General features: G+C 38.3%; 1 protein-coding gene across 3 annotated transcripts in view; it reads left to right on the forward strand.

Moving 5' to 3' along the window:
- kif26ba (kinesin family member 26Ba) overlaps window positions 1-25,903 on the forward strand; it is a 105,784-nt gene that overhangs the window by 22,401 nt on the left and 57,480 nt on the right. For all 3 annotated transcript variants that reach the window (XM_028014342.1, XM_028014344.1, XM_028014343.1), the window contains exon 3: window positions 15,133-15,816. In XM_028014342.1, the coding sequence (XP_027870143.1) occupies window positions 15,133-15,816 (684 nt within the window). The remainder of the gene's footprint in view (window positions 1-15,132; window positions 15,817-25,903) is intronic.

Here is a 25,903-nt window from a genome sequence, read left to right on the forward strand (position 1 = left end):
GTGGTGAACCTTTCCAACCAAATCCATGAGCAGTCTGATGACTAAACCAGGAGGTCTGCCTGAAGTTACATGGTGAGTTACTGGTGTTAATTAATGTGCATTGTCTCTTTAAATAAATAAAATGAAAAACAATGCACACTTCATTTTGCTCAATTTGTGGCCAATATTCCTTGACAGTCATTAGATACTGTTGATGGAAGTTTGGTTTAAAAAGCTTTTTCCCTTAACAAGAAAGTACTTTTGTGTTTATTTAGTTTCTGCAAACCTGTAGGAATGTAGTAAAAGTAAAACCTCTGTTTACTTTGAGTCTCTCTGCTGACTTACTGTACCTTATGGTGTGAACTAGTTAATTATTTAATCCTCATAATCCAAGAATGAATAAAAGTCCTGAATTAGATCTAAATTGTTTTATTAATCTTTACACTCAGTCATGTAATTCCATTTTAAGATGGAAGATTTTCAGGATTTATTTGTTTATTTAATAGAATTTCAACCTGTTTATGTGTACGTTTTATGAACGGTACGTCATTGTAACTCAGTGTAGAAATAAATGCTGAACCCACTTGACTGAAGATAAAAATTGATTTCAGTAAAAGAGCGAGACGGATGTGGAGGCGCAGAGTTGTGTCAACATACAGATGTGTGCACAAGCTGCACCCAACGCCTGCAATAAAAAAGATCAATTCATGTAATTTTTACAATCTAAATCTTTTTTTTTTTTTTTATCTCAGCTTCAACAAAACAACATGAACAGTGTAATTAATTTTCTTTATTATTAATGTGCCTGTGTGTCTTTGTGTAAATGTGTGTACTTATAAATAATAGGTTACACTTACGTCCAGACCAGTTTAAATCCACTGTTGGATCATATGAAAGAGAGACCAATTAAAACGGATTAAACGAGGCGTAAAGCAGGAGAGGCTGCAGATAATAAATGAGGCTGAGAGAGGGGAAGTCTGCAAGGCCCTAAAGTTATTTATCACAGAGGGAAAAGGAGAAGAAAACTAAAACACTTGCAAAAATGCAAACCTTTTTCTCTCAGCTGCATTTTAAACACAGCTAGTCGTTTTGTCATAAGCAGAAAAATGGGTGAAGCTTTGGCTTTTAGTCGCTGTATTTATGATCGTAATAATTTAATCTTAATTCACTCTTCAGTCAAATTGATCATGTTCAGGTAACTGAATTTTATTTTTGCTCATATTTTATCAGTTTTTAAAGGACTCAGTGAAATTTTAACATCACGTTTTTAATCATCTGAATCATTTAGTTTAACTTCTCAAACTTTGCATGTTGTGGAGGAAAACTTAAGGCTGAGCATTTCATTTTCATTACCTTCTCTTCTTTTTTGTGACTAAAATGTATATTTCTAGAATATTACCATCCTGATTACACACTGAATTATTCGATGCAAATTAAAAATGTTTAATTTCAAACATCTAGACCAGGAGTGTCCAAACCTTTTGCCATGTGGGCCAAAATTGTAGAACCAAAAATAGTCGTGGGCCAAAAAACCCCCAACAAAGCAAATAAAGTAGCTGGCTATTTATTGTAGATTTTTGCAATGATGTATTAGGGCCAGATAGAAAAAAGACTAAACTTCTGCCAAAAAGTCAAATTTTGTAATTTCTTTTCAAATTTTCTAGAAAAACAAAACTTGAAATTTAGAAATTTCCAAGATTTTTGTAGAAAATTCCTGATATTAATCTAAAAATTTGATTTTATTTCCCCTATCAAATGTCATTGTTTTCTGTAGAAAATTTGAGATTACTCAAAATATTTTGGCAGAAACATATTACAACTTTAATTGGCATGTTTGCTGTATTAACACGTCTTATTAACAGTTTCTTTTGCACTCAATTGAATGAATTTATTTTCAGTAATAAGAACAGGACTTCAGTCACTTTGTTTTAAAACTCTTGCTATATTTAACCACGTTAAGAAAGAATAAAAGCTGATTTGGCTGCAGTAAAGTTGGCTTTTCAGTGAAAGTCTCTTGATAAATTTGGTTTTACTTTTTTTTGTTAAAAAGTGTCTATGAAAAGGCAAATATTTTGTTTTGTACATCACATTTTCCTGTGTAAGAAAATTATGTTGGTAATAACAGGTCAAATTTGTATCATTTTTGAATTGCAGCTGAGGGCCACACAAAGTCAATCCAAGGGCCACAAATGGCCCCCGGGCCACACTTTGGACACCCCTGATCTAGAGCCATCTACCATGTTCATTGTTTGGCATATTGTATTGGAAAGTTATTTGTGTCTTTAAGAGTCAAGGAAATATCCTGTCATTTTTCACTTAATTTATTTTAGTTTATAAAATAATTATAAATTATGTTGTACCGTATTTTGTGTGTTTTCTGTGGGAGTGGAGTTAGTTTTGTGGTAATCCTTATACATGTGCCTCGCCCATCCATGTGATTGATTTGAGAGGCCATTTTGTTTTTGACCTTGCTCTTCTTGCACAGACACCAGCCTGCATCATGTCAGGATCATGTCAGTCCTTATCATGAGGCCAGTGTGTGTATGACGTGTCAAGAAAATCCGAGCTCATCCCACTTCCCCATGCTGGAGATTTTAGTTTAACAGTAATAATAAATAAAGTTATCTTTAAAATGAATCACTCAAGTGACATCAAGGCCCAACAGTAGACTTAAGTGTCAATAAAGTTAGTTTAACAGTAATAATAAATAAAGTTATCTTTAAAATGAATCACTCAAGTGACATCAAGGCCCAACAGTAGACTTAAGTGTCAATAAAATAAATCTGGTTGTGTGTGTTGTTTTTGTCTCATGCAAACTTTGCTTTAATTCTACTTTTTTCTATCTAATCATAAGAAATCATAGTCAGTCAGAGAGATTCATGAAACAGGAAAAGCAGGTTTCCTGGAAAAAGAGGAAGTTTCCAGCCTGCAGATTTATAAAAATAGCTGAGACTATTTTAAAGCATGAAAGTTTTAAAAAATTAAATCTAAACATTATTAGTAATTGGATAAGATTCAAAGTAAAATACTTATATGAATATTGGTTTACTTGTAATAATACACTTATATTTGTGGGAACTACAAGAAAAACAAGTAACTGTAACTTTAGTAGTAAATAATTAGAATCATGTATTATTCTTGGTTTCTTTTCAGAAAAACATCTGTAATAACTCACATTAAGATTATAATAAGAATAATTAATAAGTTATGGTTATAAAATCATAAATGAATGATAGATCAGAGAAGCTGAAGAAAATAAATGTGATATAAGTTATGGTTATAAAATTATAAATGAATGCTAAATCAGAGAAGCTAAAGAAAATAAATGTGATATAAATGTGATTTTGACATTAAACTTGAAATGGTGTAAAAAGGTGTAACTGCAATTAAACATCACTGATATGTTGGAGGTAGAGAGTAGGTGAAAGGTTGTGCAGGCAAGGGACACAGGAGGTTGAGCAACCCTGAGACATTGGCACAGACATCAGGAAATGTCTGTAAGACAGTGATGGATATGAGATCATCTGTCTAAGCAGACAGCAGGCGCACCAGGGGGGTGGATGAACCCTATATAAGGTGAGTGCAAAAGAGGAACCTTTTGTTGGATCCTCCGGGCAGCTTCGAGCCAAGATCGAGATGGACAAAGAACTCTGAAGCTGAAGAAGAGCCGGGGCCACGGAGCCGGAGACTGTCCTGCTCATGGGGACCAACCCGTCAGGCCCACAACCTGTGGCTTCGAATCGCACTTCTCTCATCGGCTGGGTTCTGACCCCAAAGACAAAGATGAAGACAAAGACAAGGAAGAAGAACTAGTGCCTTTTTTCCTGCCAGCACCAAGTCCTGTGTGACCTCAGCATCCATGCGGAGAAGAAGCTCATCGGACCTGCGGAGATCCTGGCCTTCGCCGATCAACATCTTCCTCCTGCTGCCACACCTTCTTCATCATCAAGCCAGGTCTGGGGTTCGAAACGCCAAACTCCGTCCGTCTCTCTCAAAGGTTCCCTTTTTTAGTTCTCAGTGTCAGCAGTAGGGAAAGATAGACTAGATGATTGATTTTACTTATTTGATTATTTCTGCTACTGAATTAAGCTGTACTGACCCTTGCAAAAATGCCTTACTAATAAAATATTTAGCATAAAGAAAATCTAAAAGATGTTGTGGACATTCAGTTAATGAGTCACCTTAAAGTTCTTTGATGGTTGTAAAATAGCTGTGATGTTTGATTCTGGAGAGGAAGAGGTGGAAAATGTTTTTAGGTTGCTGGTAGCCCATATTTAAAACCTCATCCTTGGGACTCGCCCGAGTCACTAAAACCTACCTGGTTCAATAACAAATGCAAGTTGTAAAATAGAGAACGAGCGACCGTTAACAGGTGTGCTCTGTGAAACTAGTTGGCTGTAGGCTGCTCAGTCTGGCTAATTCACAGGGGGAAGAAGGGTGGGACACCTGGATGTAGGCCGTCAGATAACCAGGCGAATCGTTTCTCGAAACCAGCTTAAACAGAGTTTACTTCAGTTCTGGACAGGGTAAATCCCAGCAGATTTAGGAAACTCAACGGACCCGTTAGACGGAGAGCTGGTAGCACATCTCCCCTCTCAGAAGAGGAAGTACGAGAGTGAGAGAGTAGAGACAGAAAGGAGGGGGGGGGGGGGTGTTGCGCAACAACAAGTGGCGCCCAACGTGGGGCTCGATCCAACGGAGTAGGAGGGCCCCATAAACCAAGTCAGTAAAAACAGATGTGTGATTCTGAATAGCTCACTTGGATGGTTAACTCTTAGGGAATAGAGTTAATGGTGACTGATAAGGCCGTCAGTCACAACCCTTGCAGTAACTGTATAGCATACAGGTGAGGGAAAGCTTCTACTGAGAATAAATGACCGGATCCAGACAGTGAAGCTAGTAGCCAACATAGTCTAGACCCATCCCTGCTCGAAGGCTAAAGAGAGGCTTTGGGGGATAGACAACTCGAACCGACAGAGAGACGGAGTGATGGATGATCACTTCGAGGAGGAAAATCTGGGGAAGAAACCGGAGGAAGCCGGCCGTCCAGATCCTTTGGAAAATGAGGAGACCTCAACAGAACTGCATCAGCTTCTACACAGCTACTGTGACTCAGACCTGAAGCAAGTGGGGAAGTTGGTTCCAAGAATGAGGAACTGAAACATCAACCCCTGACAAAGGAAAGCTGGCTCACTCTTGCTGGAGTGGTTCGTGATGTAATGCTGACCAGACCAGCCAGCAACCATGCAGAGGAGACGGAGAAAGGTGTCATCAGCCGACGATGGATGAGGAAGCACACCGCGTCCTCCACTGCAGCCATCGAGAAGACATCCGGCAACAGAGGAACAAACACCAGCAGCTGACATCATCACACAGACGCAGACATGGTTAAAGACATCCTGCTGGACCCGGAGCTTGAAATTGGGCCAGCACAACCCACCAGTAAGAAACGACCGCAAGAGACATCTGAGAAGCCAGAACAACCGGAATGGACAATCTACACCGATGGATCCAGAAAGGGGTCCGACCAGTCGGCATACTGGGGATTTATTCTGAAGCAGGATGGCAGAGAGAAATGCCGTCAGAAAGGAAAAGCTCCCGGTAGTGCTCAAGCCGGAGAAGTAACGGCAGTACTGGAAGGATTGCTGGAGCTGGTGAAAAGGAAAATCAAGAGTGCCAGGTTAGTAACTGACAGTTACTACTGTGCTCAGGCCCTTAGAGAGGACTTGGCCATTTGGGAAGAAAATGGTTTCGAGACTGCAAAGGGCAAGCCCGTGGCACACAAAGATTTGTGGAAAAAGATTGCTGAGCTAAAAATGCAGTTGGAGATAGAAGTTGAGCATCAAAGAGCACACACGCATGAGGGAGCTCATTGGCGTGGGAATGATGAAGTGGACTGTTATGTCCAACAAAGGAAGATCGTCTTTGTCGGTACCGAGAAGTGGGACAGAACACCTAAGGACAGGTGGTCCTAGAGTAGCACGGGGAGCAGGTAGTACGGTGCGTGCATAAGGCCCTCGAATATGCAGGCGTGCTACACCCCCGTGAAGAACTGAGCAAGCAGGACTGCTGGATGTCCCTTCAGCCCATCCGATGCAGCTGTGTGACTTTGAGGTATGTGGTCGATACGCAGGGCACCCAGGGCAGCGGATGGAAGGTTTGTTCATCAAGAGCACAGTCCCATGGGGTTCAGTCTGCATGGACGTAGCAGAGCCAATGGGGACAACAGGAAAGAGAGGTGAGAAGTACCTCTTGGTGCTGATGGACACAGTGACAACTGCTAGAAGAGCAGGTCTTCCCCTGCAGAGGAACTCCGTTCACATCACAGAAAGCAGGGAGGCGAAGACACTTCTCCTTTTTGCTTAGAGAAGGAAAAGGGAAGTTGCAGCTTGAAGTGTCACTGAAAACAGGGCAGAGAGTTTGGATTAAAGCTCAAGATCGGCCTGCAACTACGGTGATCAAGCTGAGATTCAACGCCCAAGATTTTGTAAAGTAAGTACTGAACTTCAACACAGTACTACTGATGAAGAAAGGGGTCCATGAGGAAGCAGTGCTCAAGCCAGTTCTTAGCTACAGCGAACCAGAACATTACAAGAAGATGGCCAGAGAATCAAGCACCATGCCATCCTACAGTAGACTGGTCACTATTACAGGAAGGTTGCCGTTCAAAGAACAACTTCAAGGCTTTGGACTGGGAGGGCCGTGAAGAAATTGGATTATGCTAAAGAAGAACTCCTGTCACAACCTGATGGATTAAAATGGAAAAGGATCATGATTACGGATAAAGCGTCATGATGCTTATGCTTTTTGCTTTGCTCTGCTGAACAGCCAGAAAAGTTTTTTTTTTGAGGCCTTCTGTCTCAGCCCATCTTCCCTAAAGAACCATTCCACATCCTGAAGAACCGACAGTTCATCCAGCGAAGGTTCCTGTAGAAGAATCAGAGCGATCCAAGTTTTCTTCGACATTCATCACCTCATGGGGGAAATCAAAACTCCAAAGAGGGGGTGTCAAGAGAAGTGGAGTTTTGATGACTACACTGAGCCCTCTGTGAAAACTGAGGATGAAGAATCTGCATCTTCACATCCCAGACGAACTTCTTCTCTTTCTAGGGGATGAGGACGGCGAACTGCAGGAGGGTGATGGACTCCCAGCATGTGAAAGGTCTGACCTCGTGGAGGGGGTGTCAAGAAAATCCGAGCTCATCCCACTTCCCCATGCTGGAGATTTTAGTTTAACAGTAATAATAAATAAAGTTATCTTTAAAATGAATCACTCAAGTGACATCAAGGCCCAACAGTAGACTTAAGTGTCAATAAAGTTAGTTTAACAGTAATAATAAATAAAGTTATCTTTAAAATGAATCACTCAAGTGACATCAAGGCCCAACAGTAGACTTAAGTGTCAATAAAATAAATCTGGTTGTGTGTGTTGTTTTTGTCTCATGCAAACTTTGCTTTAATTCTACTTTTTTCTATCTAATCATAAGAAATCATAGTCAGTCAGAGAGATTCATGAAACAGGAAAAGCAGGTTTCCTGGAAAAAGAGGAAGTTTCCAGCCTGCAGATTTATAAAAATAGCTGAGACTATTTTAAAGCATGAAAGTTTTAAAAAATTAAATCTAAACATTATTAGTAATTGGATAAGATTCAAAGTAAAATACTTATATGAATATTGGTTTACTTGTAATAATACACTTATATTTGTGGGAACTACAAGAAAAACAAGTAACTGTAACTTTAGTAGTAAATAATTAGAATCATGTATTATTCTTGGTTTCTTTTCAGAAAAACATCTGTAATAACTCACATTAAGATTATAATAAGAATAATTAATAAGTTATGGTTATAAAATCATAAATGAATGATAGATCAGAGAAGCTGAAGAAAATAAATGTGATATAAGTTATGGTTATAAAATTATAAATGAATGCTAAATCAGAGAAGCTAAAGAAAATAAATGTGATATAAATGTGATTTTGACATTAAACTTGAAATGGTGTAAAAAGGTGTAACTGCAATTAAACATCACTGATATGTTGGAGGTAGAGAGTAGGTGAAAGGTTGTGCAGGCAAGGGACACAGGAGGTTGAGCAACCCTGAGACATTGGCACAGACATCAGGAAATGTCTGTAAGACAGTGATGGATATGAGATCATCTGTCTAAGCAGACAGCAGGCGCACCAGGGGGGTGGATGAACCCTATATAAGGTGAGTGCAAAAGAGGAACCTTTTGTTGGATCCTCCGGGCAGCTTCGAGCCAAGATCGAGATGGACAAAGAACTCTGAAGCTGAAGAAGAGCCGGGGCCACGGAGCCGGAGACTGTCCTGCTCATGGGGACCAACCCGTCAGGCCCACAACCTGTGGCTTCGAATCGCACTTCTCTCATCGGCTGGGTTCTGACCCCAAAGACAAAGATGAAGACAAAGACAAGGAAGAAGAACTAGTGCCTTTTTTCCTGCCAGCACCAAGTCCTGTGTGACCTCAGCATCCATGCGGAGAAGAAGCTCATCGGACCTGCGGAGATCCTGGCCTTCGCCGATCAACATCTTCCTCCTGCTGCCACACCTTCTTCATCATCAAGCCAGGTCTGGGGTTCGAAACGCCAAACTCCGTCCGTCTCTCTCAAAGGTTCCCTTTTTTAGTTCTCAGTGTCAGCAGTAGGGAAAGATAGACTAGATGATTGATTTTACTTATTTGATTATTTCTGCTACTGAATTAAGCTGTACTGACCCTTGCAAAAATGCCTTACTAATAAAATATTTAGCATAAAGAAAATCTAAAAGATGTTGTGGACATTCAGTTAATGAGTCACCTTAAAGTTCTTTGATGGTTGTAAAATAGCTGTGATGTTTGATTCTGGAGAGGAAGAGGTGGAAAATGTTTTTAGGTTGCTGGTAGCCCATATTTAAAACCTCATCCTTGGGACTCGCCCGAGTCACTAAAACCTACCTGGTTCAATAACAAATGCAAGTTGTAAAATAGAGAACGAGCGACCGTTAACAGGTGTGCTCTGTGAAACTAGTTGGCTGTAGGCTGCTCAGTCTGGCTAATTCACAGGGGGAAGAAGGGTGGGACACCTGGATGTAGGCCGTCAGATAACCAGGCGAATCGTTTCTCGAAACCAGCTTAAACAGAGTTTACTTCAGTTCTGGACAGGGTAAATCCCAGCAGATTTAGGAAACTCAACGGACCCGTTAGACGGAGAGCTGGTAGCACATCTCCCCTCTCAGAAGAGGAAGTACGAGAGTGAGAGAGTAGAGACAGAAAGGAGGGGGGGGGGGGGTGTTGCGCAACAACAGACGGTAGACCACCAGCATGTATGTATGTTTTTCATTATGTGGTCAGAGAAGGTGCAGGAGACCATCTACATCTCTTCTGCATGATCTCCATGATCCCAGACCTGCTGGGAAATGCCTCTGCATGTCTGTGTCAAGGTGTAGCTGCAGAAGGAAAGAGAGGAGAAATGAATAATCAGAAATATGAGAAGCAGGTAATCAGTATGAAGCGACGCAAGATGAACGCTAAAATTATGCACAAACGTGTAGCTTCTGATTTCCAATCTGCTGTCAGTTCAGCTTTATCCTCTTCAGTTTCAAATGCGATGCCTTAAACTACTGTCGAATTTATCAGAGGTAAATCCTGTGGAAGCCAAAGGTTAAAAACACAAACGAGTGTATTATCAGAAGCAGCTTTTCTATTTGGTATGTGGCTGTGAGTGTGTATTTACACACGTTTCAGTCCTTTCTATGCACACATAAAGAAACGAGAGAGCAAATAGCACCAAGTTGTCTTTTCCCATCAGATCTCAGTAATAGCATCTGTCTGTGTCCTTCTCCAGCCGCCACACACACACACACACACACACACACACACACACACACACACACACGCACACACACACACACGGACACACACACACACACGCCTACATACACACCAAGAGTCAGTAAGGTCACTGTTCAGTCAGCTTGGAAGCTGCTTTCTCTTTTTTTGTCACTCCATCTTTGCTGTTCAGGCTGTGTTTACCCTTGCAGAAGGAAATGAATCACACCCACACACATACACACCCACACACACACCCACACACACCCCGCCGGTCTGCAGCGCTGCTAAGACTGATTGAGTCACTCACAGAATACTAATAAACTCATTGGTGAAGCTTGAAGAGATGGATAGATGTGACTGCAGAGACTATGACAGCAACATCCAGACATCGTTATGTAACCATAAGCTCATTAAAAGATGTGACGAAACAAACAAAAAATACTTTGTCCATCTGCTATTGTACAATTGTTTTCTGAGTGCTTGGACTGATCTCCTCTGGCAGTGTGTGGATAAGGGAAATGTTTGGAAACTTTAATCCACAGAAACATGAGGTTATAATAAAATAAAGAGGTATTACTCTAAAGAAAAAAATAGAAACTGAATCAAAAGACATAGAATGTGTTGGTTTAGTTGTTATATGTAGGGATTATACATGTAGTAACTGTAAGATTATGTAGGTGGATAAGGAGTGGGAATATTGATAGCTTCGTACTTCAACTCCTTTAACATTATGCTTCATGGGCGTGCCGTGGTGGCGTAGTGGTTAGCGCGACCCATATTTGGAGGCCTTGAGACCTCGACGCGGCCGTCGCGGGTTCGACTCCCGGACCTGAAGACATTTGCCGCATGTCTTCCCCCCTCTCCCTCCCCGTTTCCTGTCAGCCCACTATCATATAAGGGACACTAGAGCCCACAAAAGACCCCCTGGAGGGGTAAAAAAAACCCCCAAAAAACATTATACTTCATATTGAATGTATTTTTTCTTCATATTCATAAAAAATAAATGTTTAAATAAACCTTTCCAGCAATTTCTTTATTTAAACTGCTTGATTGCATCTAAAAACAGGGTTTCCTCTCAGTTTTATCTTTATTGGCTTTAATCCACTATGTGTTTAGTGGACTATGCTTCAGGGTCACAGAGGGGTCACAAAGACCCCAATGAGATTAAATGTTCAGCAACCAGCTCTGCTTCAGCTCTATTTTCTCTTACAGTCGTTTGCATAAATATTCACACACCTTCAGACCATTTGTAATTTTATTTTTACAAATAAAAACTTAGAAAATGCCACATCTATATTCTGATACCTGTGAATAAAATCCAGTCCATCACACTGAGCTGCACAATTAATTTAACTAAAATCTGTCCAAACCATCATGTAGAAATAGAAACTCTGTGACACGCCGCTACTCTTACTTTAATGGGAATATATTTAGATGCTTGAATGAAAACTTTTCCAAAGAAAAATCAAGATATCTGGTACATCTAGCACCAGGTTTGACCTCAGTCTTCCTCGTACCAGACTACTGTTTTGACTGGCTTGCACATATTACAAGGTACTCTTTATCTCTATACACCACCCACCCACACACACACTGAGGGTCCTGCTGTGTGCGTGTGTGTGTGTGTGTGCATCTTGTGGTTGTGTGGTTTGTTTATATAGCCGAGGAGGCGGCTCTCACATTAAGAAGGGGTATTTTACGATTAGATGAAGCGCTGCTTTGTATCCACATAAGCACTCAGACATGGACAACTGGGTACATTGATAGAGGAAAAAGTAGCAGATTTCTTTTAGTGAGAGAGACTCATTCATTCAGACACTATAAGCTGTTCTTTCAGCCGATTGGATGATGTAGAAAATAAACAAATAGTGGAGCAAACTAACAGAAAAATATCTCCCCAGACGAGCGGGGGCTTAATAAATCACATCTAATTCTCTAAAGGTTTTGCTGTGTTTTTCTGTCAGTCATCTGTCTTTGCGTCCTCATATCTGCCTGTTTTGTTCAGCTGGGAAACGTCCATCACAGGCTTAATAATTGGTGGCACATATACACACATGTGATCAGTGTGGTTATAACTCATGTATTGAATCAATAAACAGACAGAGCCAACGCATCACTTTGATTAACATCTCACTCTGCAGATTCTTTCCTGCGCTCCTGGACTGAACCACAGAGATCTCAGCTCATTCAGGCACTTTGAAAAGGTTTTAATGTGAACAAGATGAAGAATGGAAATAAATTACATTTATTTGGGTTTGGGGAATATGCTTGTTCAATAAAATGAAGTTTAGTGGAGAAAAATAGTAAAAAAAATTCTTTTTGTTTGACATAGCATAAAAGGTGCAAAAACCTTTGAATACTTTTGCAAGAAACAGTTTGATGATTTAGGAACACATTGATTTAACAGACTCACTGTAAACCCATCTACAGTTGTATAATACTTTACAGTCAGCATTCCTATTTTTAAATAAAAAACCTGTTTCTACTCAGTGAGTTTTGTCAGATAAGCTTTTAATGCTTTGTGGAAACTGCAACAAAAATATTTTTTCACTGAGATCAGAAAGGTTCAGACTGTGATTCGTATCCGTGTTTGTGCTTTTGCTTGTTAACTTGGAGATTTAGCCCAAAAAGGGACGGCAGGAGATTTAGAGCAGCTTTGTTCTGGACAAGTGGTTCCAATTAGTCTGGAAACACAGATTCTGCACGCTCAGCCCTCGCTTTACTACCACTATCGACTGCTTCCTTTAGTGCAAATCCATGAGCCCACTAAAGGTGCATTACATTTATTTACATAAATGAGGTGCTACAAGACAGAATTACCACCAACAGAGCCCCTCCATAAAACTGCAAGTCAAGCTGCAGTGAAATGTTTAGCTGCTTAGCTTATAATCTGTGGAAAAAGAGTTATATAATATTTCTACAAAGGCTGTATTTTTGACATTTTACTTGCACAGTCACACTGTGATTTTATAAAGTGTTTAAAAGCAACATGTATACTTTCAGACTTACTGTGGATAATTATTTTGCCTCAAACAATCAGAGTTTGATCTGCAAAGGTTAATAAATATGTGCAGGTTCTGAATCTCATTTGCTTTAAGATTAATTCTGCAAAAGCACAAACTTCACTTCTATAGCTTGTTGTGCGCAGGTAAACAAACTTTCATTTTTCACCCACTGCCAAATCTCAATTTTCAAATCCAGTCTGAAAATCTTTCTGGACTTTTTAATCTCTTCTATCCATTGAGTCATGTTTAGTTTGGACAGCCTGTATAACGTGGCATCAGTTATTTTTATCAAGTAACTAAGATTGCCATCAAATTCACTCCAAACTAACATTAGTTAGTGGAAATCCTCACCAGTGGACCAAACAAACATCTCTGCAGCGACACTGAATCCCTTCTCCTCATTTTAAATCCATAAACATGAACTAAAAGCCATACAGTGCTCTTATGTTTCTCTAAAAGAGGATAGCAGCGTTATAATCCATAGCAAGGTAAAATCAAAGGTAAATAAATCCAACTGGCTTTTCCAGAGCTCTTTAAGCTGCCATCACATTGTTTCTTATACTGCCTCATATGTCAGGTACAGTTTGCTTTGGTGGCACATTTGAGCAACAAGGCAATTCAACGTGCTTTATACGATAATAAAAGTCACCATCAAGAAATACTCAATGTTCCAGTTGTTATTAATCGAAGGCAGCTCAAACAGGTGGGTTTTTATCCTTCATTTAAAGGAACTCAGGATTTTTGCATGTTTCTGGAAGTTTGTTCCAGATTTGTGGTGCACAGAAGCTGAATGCTGCTTCTCCATGTTTGGTTCTGGTTCTGGGGACGCAGAGCAGAACCAGAACCAGAACCAGAACCAGAAGCAGCAGGTACATTAGATTTTGATGAAAGGAATAGAAGATAAAAAAATAAATCCTAAAATATCTAAGAATTATTTTTCATGTTCCACTCATCTAACTGCCGTAGCCAACAATCACAAAACAAGCGTTGTTTAATCTGCTCTGTTCATGAAAAGGTTAAACATGCTCGAGGATGGCAGAAGAAGAAATGTCACCTTCATTAGGGAACTTCCTCTGTATCACACAGCTTTTAATGGAAGAAAATGTGTGTTTTTGCAGAGTCTGAATGTTGCCTTTATGTCTTCAGGTTACACATCTAATCAATAAATTAGAATATAATTGAAATTTGAATTTATTTCATTAACTCAGTTCTTTGAGTGTAATACATTATGTAGGTAGATTAATTAATTAAGCACAGACTGATATTTTTAAGCCTTCATTTCTGTTAATTATAATGATTTTCCACTTACAGTCAATGAAAACAACATTTAAAATATCACATAGCAGCCATAAAGAAAACGTTTAATACAGAAATGTTCGGTATGCATTTTTGAGTTTATTTAATATGAAAGTATCTGCCACAACTTCAGTTATTACACATATTTGTGTATTTTCTAAATATGAGTGGTTGCTTTGTCTTTGAAATTTTAGTTCATATCAAATATATGAAGGTAATAAGCAGAAAATGTCTAAGTGTGAAAGATTTTCACATTTAGAAGCATTCATGTAAAAATGCATTTCTCTTCCTCTAACATTAATCTTTCAAGAGTTTTTATTACCTTTATCATGTTGACAGAACATTTTAACTTTTCTTTTTGTAATTACCACCATAGTTAGTTCTATATAATTAACCGTTCAATTATTACACCATTCATTTTCATTTTATGCTTCCATTTGGGTCTCAACTTATTCTAAATACAGTCTAAGCACTTAAAAAACACCCACTTGTTTTTGGCACCAAGTTAATGTTTTTTGGTGTCTAGAAAATGAGTCATTTCATAAATTTCTCAATTGTTAAGCGACATTCAACTGGCACTGTGGTGTTACTTAGCAACCCCAGTCAAATCCAGGTCATCACCTAGCAACCCAGATGGAGCTCCAGTATGTTTGGTCAGTTGGTTTTACCATTGTATGTGCTGTACAATGGCTGCTGGAAAAGACAAGTATTTTGTTGTTGACTATTCAGACGCAATTTGCTGCATTCTTGTTGGTTGTGCAGGAGGCTCTAGTAATGCTTTTCAAAGATGTATGCATCTGTTTGCATCCATTTTGAGTGTGAATGTAAAAGTTGAGTTTGGGGGGGCCATGGCCAGAAGCAGCATATTTGGCCCTAAAACAACTCATTCAAAAATCAAACAATAGGCAGAACTGATCTGACTAAAATCTCATTGTCCATGTTTTGAATAGACCTGTCCTAACCTGTTCGATGAAGTATAACAGGTTACCTTTAATCTAACCCATTGGTCTTCATCTCTCCTCCAGGATCCGTCCTTCTCACTCCTCCTCCACGACAAGCTTCAGGTGCCCAACAGTTCTCGGCGTGCGTGGAACGAGCGCGACAGTCGCTGCGATGTCTGCGCCACTCACTTCACTCAGCTCAAACAGGAAGCTGTGCGCATGGTCCTCACCCTGGATCAGTGGGATCTGTCTCCCACTTCTTCGCCTCCAGCTCGATACGGATCTCATGGACCTTCAGGACCAGTAGGCGCCTCGGGACCGCCAGGAGTTCCAGTTTCACGTGAATGGGCTCCTTCGGTTCTCCCGTCCTCTTCTGTGACTGCTCCATACACTCCTCACTCATCTTCGCAGTCTCCTTCTCCAAGCCCCAGTCAGACCCCGACACCAAGCCCGATCCATGGACAATCCACCCCCAGTCAAGGGAGTCCCTCAGGGGCGCAAACATCCAGCTGTGGTCCCACAACTCAACAGCTCCAAGAATCAGGACACAGACTGGGATCCAAACCCAGCTCCTTGGGTCTGGGAGCGGGAGTGGACCGAAGGAATGGCTCCCCCAGCTCAGGGAAAGCCGGTGCCCAGCAGCAACCAGTGAGCAGCTTAAGCAGTCCCAGTAATAACGGTGGGGGAGCGGTTCTGAGTGCAGCAGCTCTGCAGGCCCATCAGCACCAGAACCGGACTAATGGAGGAGTCACTCTGTATCCATACCAGGTAAGGCGCTCACAAATGTAGGTTTGTGTTTGGAGGCATTAGCTTCTCCTTCACACAAAAACCCTTTCTAATGAACACATTAACATCGTTACTATGGAAACATGTGTTAATGTGGCCAAATGATTGATGTGAGCAGCATAAACAAGGAAAACTACAACGCAGGCCTGTCATGATAAATTTTGCTGGATGATAAATGGTCCCAGAAATTATTGTGACAAGTGATAAAATTGTTGTTTTGAAACCATTTTCAATTAATATATTGATAATGACATAGTGTAACTATGTAAGTGTAACTACTTCTGTTCATCTCAGATCCAGTAGGTTGACTTCAGGACAGACGCACTCAGGTTCAGTGTTTATTCTAACAAAAGAGAAAATCAAGTTGGTGGTTAACATCAGTCCAGCACATTCTGTCCCTATACATTAAATAAAACACAATAAATAACCCTAAAACTACAAAGCAATAGCTCCCAATGAGCAGTTGGCAGCAGTTAGTATTTGTTAAATTAAACATAGCTAAAATGGGCAAACTGGACAGACTGGTGACCTGTCCAGGGTGAACCCCGCCTCCCGCCCGGAACGTGAGCTGGAGATAGGCACCATCACCTCCCGACCCCACTAGGGACGAGGGTGTTAGAAAATGGATGGATGGATAAAATGGGCAATATTAATAAAAAAAACATATACAAAATAGCAAAGTTACCCATGAAACACTGTATATAATTAAATTTGTCTAAAATGTATGTTAAAATATAATACTTGTAAAGAAAACGCAGAGCTGGTCCTAAGTTGAAAACAGCAGCAGAAAAAAAGGGGGAGGAGCCGTCAGTTACTGGTTGCTACGGTAACCACCAACCGCCAAGAGCAGCATAAGAATTTAAAACACCGATAAATGTCTAAAAAAAACAACTTGTTGACTAAATGAAATCACATCTGTAATATTGTTAAAATAAAACCCTGCTACACATATACAACTTAAATACATTTGTACAAGTTCAGCTGGTAAAAAAAAAAAAAGTATATAAAAACTTCAAGCTTTCAGATTTTATAATCACATTTAAACAGGAATGAGAGGCCTCTCCACTTAGATTAAAGCTTTCAAGTGACTTGAAGGACTCGAAATGACTAGTGTAGAAATGTAAATGTTTTTGGGTGAGACAGGAAGGGAGGGAGCAGGAATAAAGGAGAGGGAGGTAGGAGGGAGAAATAGCCTGAAGTGAAGGGTGGTCTAGAGGTGTTTATGGGTGGAGGCAGCAGCTGAGACTCCGGGGGAGATCCAAAAGTTACAGATGTAATAATTCATACAGTGATAATTAGAACTCTGGGGACTCTATGACACACAGCCTCAGTACCCTTTCACTCTTTTACTCTCTTTTACATTCCCTCTATACTTATTCACGTCTCTTTTTCTCCCTCTGCTTTAATATTTCTTCTTTCTTATCATATGGACAGATAGTTCAGAGTTTTAGATGGCAATTACTTCGGATGGTCACCGAAAAAAGCCAATTCTTGTCCCACTGGTCCAAAAGGACTCCATCTGAGACACTAAGTATTTTTATTTTTAACTTCGTATTTTTTGTTTAATTCTTTACGCTGATTTTTCTCAATGTGTTGCGTGTTTATGTATTTGGCGTCCATTAAAACGCGCCCCAGTGAATGTTAAAGGGCGCTCGTGTGTCTCCATTGTGACTTTGACAGTAATGGTGTTTCAGCAGGAAAAAAGGAACATGATAATAAATCACTCTGCTCTAGGAGGGGGAAGCGATGAGTCGAGAGGTGATCAAAAGATGGGAATCCTGAGGAAAGACGAGGATATGAAAGATTTGCGGTGTAGAAAAAGAGGACGAAGAGGAGGCTTGAAATAGGAGAGACAGTAAAGAACTGCTTCTGAGGGATTTAATGCAATTTGAATTTGCCAACCCTAGTTTTGCAACTTATATGTCTTGGCTCCTTCATGATGTATTCGACATTTGGAAGTCCAAAAATATTATATGAGCATAATGTTCCAGCACTGTTTCAGATAGTTTTATAACTGCAGATTTAAAAAAAAATAAGCCAAACAAAACTCCTTAAAAATTTTCCAACTCTGTAGCAAAACAAGAAAAATAAACCCAAATTGTGGGATTGATAGATATAAAGTAGTAACATTCTGAAGATGTGTTTTTCTAATCTACTCAAGGATCCCTGCTGTTTGCAGCCATAACTCATAATAAAATATTGCTGTGTCAGCAGTGTAAGAGGCAGCAACCAACATATTTTATGTTTATTAGAAGTTTTATGATCACACAAGGGGTGCAGGGCAGGTGGAAAAAAATGCCCATACAATTCAGGGATGATTTATAACTAGAACCTGTCAAATTTTGTTAATAAGAGCAATGCAAGGTGCATCCTGCCTTTGTTAAATATCTGGTTTGTATTACCTTGAATAAGACACATATAAATACGCAGGTAACATTAATTTTTCTATATCAAGAGTTAATACAATAATACATGCAGTATGCTACATGTTTGATAATTATTGGTAACCATAAATTAAAGGAACCAGGACTCTAGACTATCAACAGATCATACAAAACCAAATACTTCACTGCCTGGTTAGTTCAAAATTAGCAAGAAAAGATTAATTTACTTCACCAGTGGTGCCAATGATGTGACAAAACCTTCTGATCCTCACCATCTCTATGAAAACAGATTCATGTCCCTGAATGTGTTCTTGTGGGATTTTATCAATATTTAGATTAACTCGCTTTAAAGGTTGTTTGCAGTGACTCAAAAAGTATCCCCTGGTTATTTTGGATGACAAACAACAAGCGTATCCATGGCGACACATGCAGGTGTATTGGGAAACAAAGCATGGATAAAAACAGTGCAAAGGGAGGTGAAGGTAGTTTTCAAATAAAATGTGAAACTTAAAAGAATAAAATTGAAACCAGATGCCGTTTCAAATAGCTAAAGTTTAGTTAAAGCTGCCAAACATTTCATACACCGATTCAGAGAACTACTTACTGCTGACAGTGAAGCTCATAGCCAGTTTGGATCTAATTAGGTAAGAAATGTGTCAGTGTATAAGGAGAGAGAATTTTACTTTTTTAGGCAAATGCTACCAGCCACTAGTTTAAATCTGAACACCTGCAATCAGCCTACAATATGAATCCAGCCTGGCTAACACAGTAAAATCACTGACTGCATCTAGATTACTTTAAAATCTAGACGCAGATTGCATGTGGTAAGACATTTTCTAAGCTGAAGCCTTAAGTTTATGGTTCAAACATAGACTTCCACTTCATATTTGTGATGCATTAGTAGGCTTAGACCTAGATCTAGTACCAGCAGCAGCCTGGCAATGAAAACATAAACAACCTCAGGAAATCTGTGCAACTCAGAAACTTAATTTTTAAAAAACATTTCTGACGTTTCTTCTGTAACAGAAACAGGAAGTTAGCTATACTGTTGCAAACCCCCTGTTTGCTGTGGTTCTGTTAGATAATCATATTTATGTGTTATGCTTCATGTTAAAGAGAAAAAGAGCACATAATCATATGCTAAATATTACTGATTTGATTTGTCTGGGAGAAACTTTGAGATGAGGTCATGCTAGGATTCATTTTGGACTGAGAAGAGAGAAAGCCCTTTACCTCAATAATATAGAGAATTAGCCTCCATACGGTGCAGTCTGGATTTTATTTTAACATTTAAGTCATGAGCATATTCAAAACAATTTTTTAGAACAAGCTGTTTGTAATTTTTCATTTATCTATGTTTTTTACTTGCTCCCACCTTCACAAACTGTTAGACTCTGATTCCTTCTGAATAAAGTGACTGTTTCTTCTCTTCCTGCATTTAGCAAACGGGAGCACATACATCTGTAGATACACAAACAGACATGTTTATTGTTACCCTTGAAGCACAAACTACACCAGAGACAGGTGAAGTGAGCAAACGCTGTAGGAAATGGTGGCCATGTTGTTATGAAGATGAATGAGGGCATTTTTACCACCAGTGTGGATGAACGATGTCCTGTAAAAGGAAGACTGTCAGGATCTATGTTTTTGGGGGGTTTTTAAACCGGTTTTACTTCCTCTAGAAATCCTTCATGAATTTAATCAAATCCCAGCCAATCTCTGGACCAGCTGACCAGTGAAACTGTCCTCATCTGCTTTGTTTTTGAGCTCATTATTTTCACTACGTTTGGCCCTGTGTTTCCTCACGTCTCTATTGTTTCTGGTGCTTCTCTGCTGCTGCTGTAGCCACATTTCCTCATGTGAATCATTAAAGTTTCATCCAGTGTATAACCCAATTTACCGGAAGATATAGACAGCCGCTCAGCCTTTCCTGTGGGGAAATCTGAAAGGACCAACCTTAATGACCTCATGAAGACAAACACAGGAACAATTACTTTAATGAGTAAATAATGTTATATTCTCTGTTTGTGTCATTTCTCCGACCAGGTTATATACTGTAGCCTCTTTTCTTTGTGAAAAGCCAGGCTATAACAGTGAGCATTCCGCTAAAATCTGGTTTTAGTAGCCAGTCCGTTACAAAAGTATAAAAAACTGATTTAAATGTAATAAAATTGAGCCGTTTTAAACACACTCCAGAGCAGTAAAGTATGGTATGTTACTGGTGTTGGTGTAACACCAGTAACCAGTGTGGCGTTCTGATACCAGACTCAACCATTTCAACAAGCCAACAAGCATCATGAAAGCAATCTGAGCCCTTCAACAAAGTCAGGCTGATTGTTTCCATGATGTAAATAAATAATTGAAGCAAAAGGAGCCCTGAGCAAGTTCTGGGTGAATATTCCTTCAAGTAAATAAGCAAAGTTGTTGGTAGCATATTTTTGTGTTAGAAATTTTTTTTTGGTAAAATTCAAATTGTTTTAGTATCTGAATGTTTGCTTTTCATGATCATCAATATTAAGACAAACACATAAAATATTTGTAATGAATCTGTAGGAAGATCCCAAGATGCATTTGGGTATATTACTGCTTTTTCTTTTGCACACAAAAAAGTCTTGGTGATTTTGCACTTTTATACCTGCCGACCATTTATTTAGAAATCAATACAAAAGCTTTTCTGCTGTTCACTACAAGCTCTTGTAACCAGAGAAATTGGTCCTGAGAGAACAGATAATAACATCTATCTAATATGTTTTGAAAGATTTACTGTATTTCTTCTGACACAAAAAAAGGCAGACCAAGGACAGATGTGCGGTGAGTAGAGTCGCTCTTTTCTACACTTACTGACTACTGCTATTTCCCTTAGCAACAACAAGCTCACACATCAATAAAACAGACAACTGATAGCAGGAATTGTTTGGGTTTGAAACCAGTTGTATATTAGAAGACAAATTTAAACAATTTATTCAACCAGTTTCTGTGTTGAAGAAATTAAATTAGACGACAGAAAATCACAGATTAGAGTTTCTACAAGCTTCCAGACTGAAGCAGAGAGATGTGAAGCAGCAATAAGTGTCTTTTAGTCTGAATTCAAAGTTTCTTGTAGTATTCTAGGTAAATCTTAATACAATTTGCACTGGACATAAATGATATACAACATTAATAAGACAATATGTAATGGTTTGCATTCTGTTGATTAAATCTCCAATGTCAACATATTACCCTGACAAAACAAACTATTAAGATTAAACTAATTAATCTGTTTGCTCATCTGGTTTCATAAAAGGGAACAAAAAATGATTGAAAGTCATGGCTGTCAAATTTCTTGCCGAGATGAGAAAAAAAAAAAAAGAATCAAGTATTATTGTAATACGTATTGATTTGGATTTTTTCTTTGATTTGGTATTTTGTTGATTGGATAATAATACGTGTTTTTTCATTTTGCCCTCATTGTGTCTCTTCCAAATGAAAATAGCAATAAAACAAGAACTGTCCTTTATAAAACAAAAAATAAACCACGCCATCAGCTTTACTAAATGTAATCAAATCTAAATATCTAATTGTTTAATGTCAATAAAGTTGGTTTTTGCCAAATTTGGTTTGGATTAATTGTTCTGACTCAAAATTATGTGTGAACTGGTATCAATATTAATAATAACATATTGAAGCAATTAATTTTAATTTACTTTATTCATTATATTTCACTAACACCCACAGAAGACCTTCCTTTTGTATTACATTATATCAGTTTCTAGTTGTTTCAATAGATCTGTCTGGAAAATAAGACTTAAGGTTAAACCTGAAAAATAAGTAAAAAAATTAAGAAAAGCTGAAAAACCTCTAAAATACTAAAATCGTAACCATGGAAACTTTGATTTGTTAGATGTGTAGCCTGGAAACAAATCCGGGTTGCAGGAAGACTAGGAAATTGTTCCACTTGCAAAAAAAAGTTTAATTAAATAAATATTTGGAAGGTTTTCCCTTCATGAGAACAACTTGATTATGGCCTTGAGTTGGACTCAGATGTTTTAAATGTACTCTTAAAAAGGAGGCAGATAAACCTTCCATGCCGACAACCAAATAAAAAACGCATCATTCATTACAAGTGACAGGCTAAGTGTTAACTTATTCTTATTTTATATAATTACTCATAATTTAACCTATGTAAACATAAAAATCTTACTGTTGTCAGTCCTGGACATAATGAATGAGAGCAACAGTTGATTAAGAATGTATTTAAAATTTATTATCAAAATAAAACCGATTTTTACATCTCATAAAAAATAAACAGTTCATTTATGACCTAATATACTTGATTTAAAGGTAAAATGTTATTGTCTAATATTTAGAAAGCTTGTAAAATGTGTTGTCATTCTTTAGTAAAGTGGTCTGATACTCTTTAATACAACTTTTGGATGCATTCCTTCAAAACACCTGAATCAAATGACTGGTTAGTGCAGAACTTGCTCGATGACTACAGTTGCTGCAGAGAGTACTGTGTATGAATTTACATTTAGCTTAAAGCATCACTGTGTTTAATTCCTCTCTCTCTCTCTAAGCTCCCGGTGTGGTTATAATGTCTTCTTCAGATTGCAACCAGAAAAACCCATATAATCTGTATTTCTGCGGAGCCACACTGTGTCCAGATTAGTCCAGGGGGAAATGCAGGATAAACATTGTAACATCGGCTTGCGTCATATTAAGAATGTTCTAGGTTTAAACTTGGATTTCTGAGTGGAGACTGATTTATTTAGTAATTTCTTCTGGTTTAACCTTTAATCTACTGTCATGTGGTGAAAATTACAAATACTGATGTAAAACAGTAATGGGAAACTTTTCAGCTGATACATTAAGAAAAGTTAACAAATCCACCAAAACCCTGAAGTATTCATATCCCAGACGTTTTATATTTAAAATTAAATTTTAATTGGACCAATATTTTCTACTGATTGGAACTAATAAGTCAGAGTCCAGACTTGAACCTGATATAGAGCCTGTGGAGAGAGTTGCAGATTAACACCAAAAATAAATGGTTAAGGTACAAGAAAAAAAACACCAACTGGAATTATTAGAAGGGTTTTATTTCTTTGACCCTTAAAGATTTTTCCACTGGTTATTGGGAAGGTTCTATAGATCATTTTTTGCATGCTAATTTTTATAAAAATGCTTCTTTTTTTACTGAAAGTTCTTTTACAGTATTTTATAATCAGTTTGGAAATACCTGTCTCATTTCATTCAATCAGAAACAAACTTCTTTGCCATATGAAAATAATATTAATTCTAAATTTGGCAGGTTTATTAATAATTTTGGGCATGAAAAGCCAGACAGATCCATCTAAATTATTCTCAGGCAGAAATATGCATGTAGTTTAAATAGTTTGCTAGTTTTTTGTACAGAACTAATGAATTACTTTAGATTTCATGGCGTCTTTTCGCTGTTCAAGCAAAATTTGCTTAACAGCAATTCTAATACCCACACTTCATATCTGCACTGTAAAACATTTGAAAGTAGCTTGAAAATGAAAGTCCACCTACTAAAAATGTAACTTGAGTCAACAAGAATATTGTTTTGGTTTTAACTCAGAAATTAAAGTTCATGAAGTTGATTTAACAACAAGAGACAAGTTGTCTAAAAAATATTTTTTTAAATTCATTGTGAGTTTTAATTTAATGCTACAATTTAAACTAAATGATTATTTCACAACATGCAAATAAAAACTGTCCTCACCTGGTTAAAGAGCCACATTTCTCTATTATTTTCACTCACACAATATCAAGTTAAAATAACTACTTATTTCACTTTAGAATAATTTAAATTATTGTTCTAAATTGCATGAACAAAATTTCAGATCTGACAATAAATTTTATTAAACATCACAATGAATTCTGCTAAAAACATTTAGTGTGAACACAACATTATCTCCAAGCGTTGCAAACTTAACACCGGAGTCAGAACAACGTAACACACTTCCATCTCAGGATACAAAAACAAGCTGCTAAGCATTCTGGGAAATTGTTCCCACTCCTGTCTTTTTCTTCTTTCTGTTTTTTAAGTGCTAACCTAAAAACTCTAGTTTACTCAACTCTTAATATAAAAGTTGACATAATTTACTGTTGTAAGTTTATCTTTCACAAACTCACACATTTAGGTTCAAAACCTAAAACCTGCTAAATTTATTTGACTTAAAGAACAGAAGATAGTAGACAAACTACATGTTTTTACAGTGTACTGTGAGCATTTGAGTATAGTAAAAGCACAAAGAAGTGTTGTATTTGTATACAAACTGCACAGGGATTTTATTTACAACAGGCCATCTATCAAGCAGTGGGCAGCCTCCGTCGACCCCAGGAGCCTCGGCAGTAAATGCACGTCAAGCTGAGCTGATTTACGCACCGATGTAGAGAAGTGCCGACACTGAGCCACACAAGGACACAAAGACACACAACCCACTCCACAGAGTTCCTCCACTGAAGTATTTGGATATAATTCAGGTGCTCTGCTGTCTGGTATTAGACAGACCATAAAGAGTAGTAATCAATAACCCATACCTGTGACATAAATGATTCACCTGAATACACGAGAGAAGCAGCACATGTTATTCAGTGTGTGTGTGTGTGTGGGCGTGTGTAGGGGTGTGTGTGTGTGTGGACATGTGGTCAGGAAGAGAGGGAGACATTTATTACTTCAGTCTGAAGATCCTTTGGCAGTATTTTATATTAATCCTTCACAGGTGCATTTAAAAACACGTCCTGCAGAAAGGCTTACGTTTCCTACTTTCAAATGGTTTTGGAAAGGAGTCCAACTAATAAAGGGAACCTGGATTTATGTTTCTTAGTAAAAGTATACTTTAATTTGGCAAAACTTTTACAAGTAATTCATCATTAGCAGAAAGAATTAGCTGTTTAATCGTCAGTGCAAAGTGTACTACTACAGAGGTTCATAACGCTGGTGAAAAAGTCACCAATATCCTGTATGTTTCAGATAACTGTCCGTTGACACATATCACATTTAAATGAATGGGTCATTAACAGGCTTTTCTGCAGACACTTGAATGCATCATTTGACACAGGTGTGATGGACGGGGAACGCTTTTAAAGATGCCGGATGATTCCTGGGGCTCTGGGTTGTGGATCACCGCAGTATTTCATTCTTCTTAATTTTTTAGACATATGTTGATGATACAGTTTTATGTGTACCTGGTTATGGCATTGCATATGTTTTAATACAACTTTCTGTGTGTTTTAAAATCTGTTGCAAACTAAATTAAAGGGTCATATGAGATGAACCAGAAGGTTTATTTTATTTGTTTCTCTACATCTGGAAACAACCAGATGCTAATCAATACAGAGGTTATATACGGTCAGTCAACTATTAATAATACGCACACTGTATTGAATAAAGAAGGTTTTGCTGTGGTGTTCAAATGTTCGCAAAAGGATTAACTTCTTTCCTAGAAACAAAAATAAAAAACAGGAGGATTTATCAATGTAGATTGAATTAATCTCCCTCAAAAAGGGTCACAGCAGAAAACTACATGAGTTTACTTACCTGTTTATCCAGTAAGTATTAGACCGAAGATTAGCTAATGTGTGTAAAAATGTTTTACATGATGAACACAGATGTTCATCGAAACTAACTTATATGTCAGCCTGAAAGAGACGATTTAGGAGAATAGCTCTCTTTTCAA

The sequence above is a fragment of the Xiphophorus couchianus genome, chromosome 4 (assembly GCF_001444195.1).
Source record: "Xiphophorus couchianus chromosome 4, X_couchianus-1.0, whole genome shotgun sequence".
Classification (NCBI taxonomy): domain Eukaryota; kingdom Metazoa; phylum Chordata; class Actinopteri; order Cyprinodontiformes; family Poeciliidae; genus Xiphophorus; species Xiphophorus couchianus.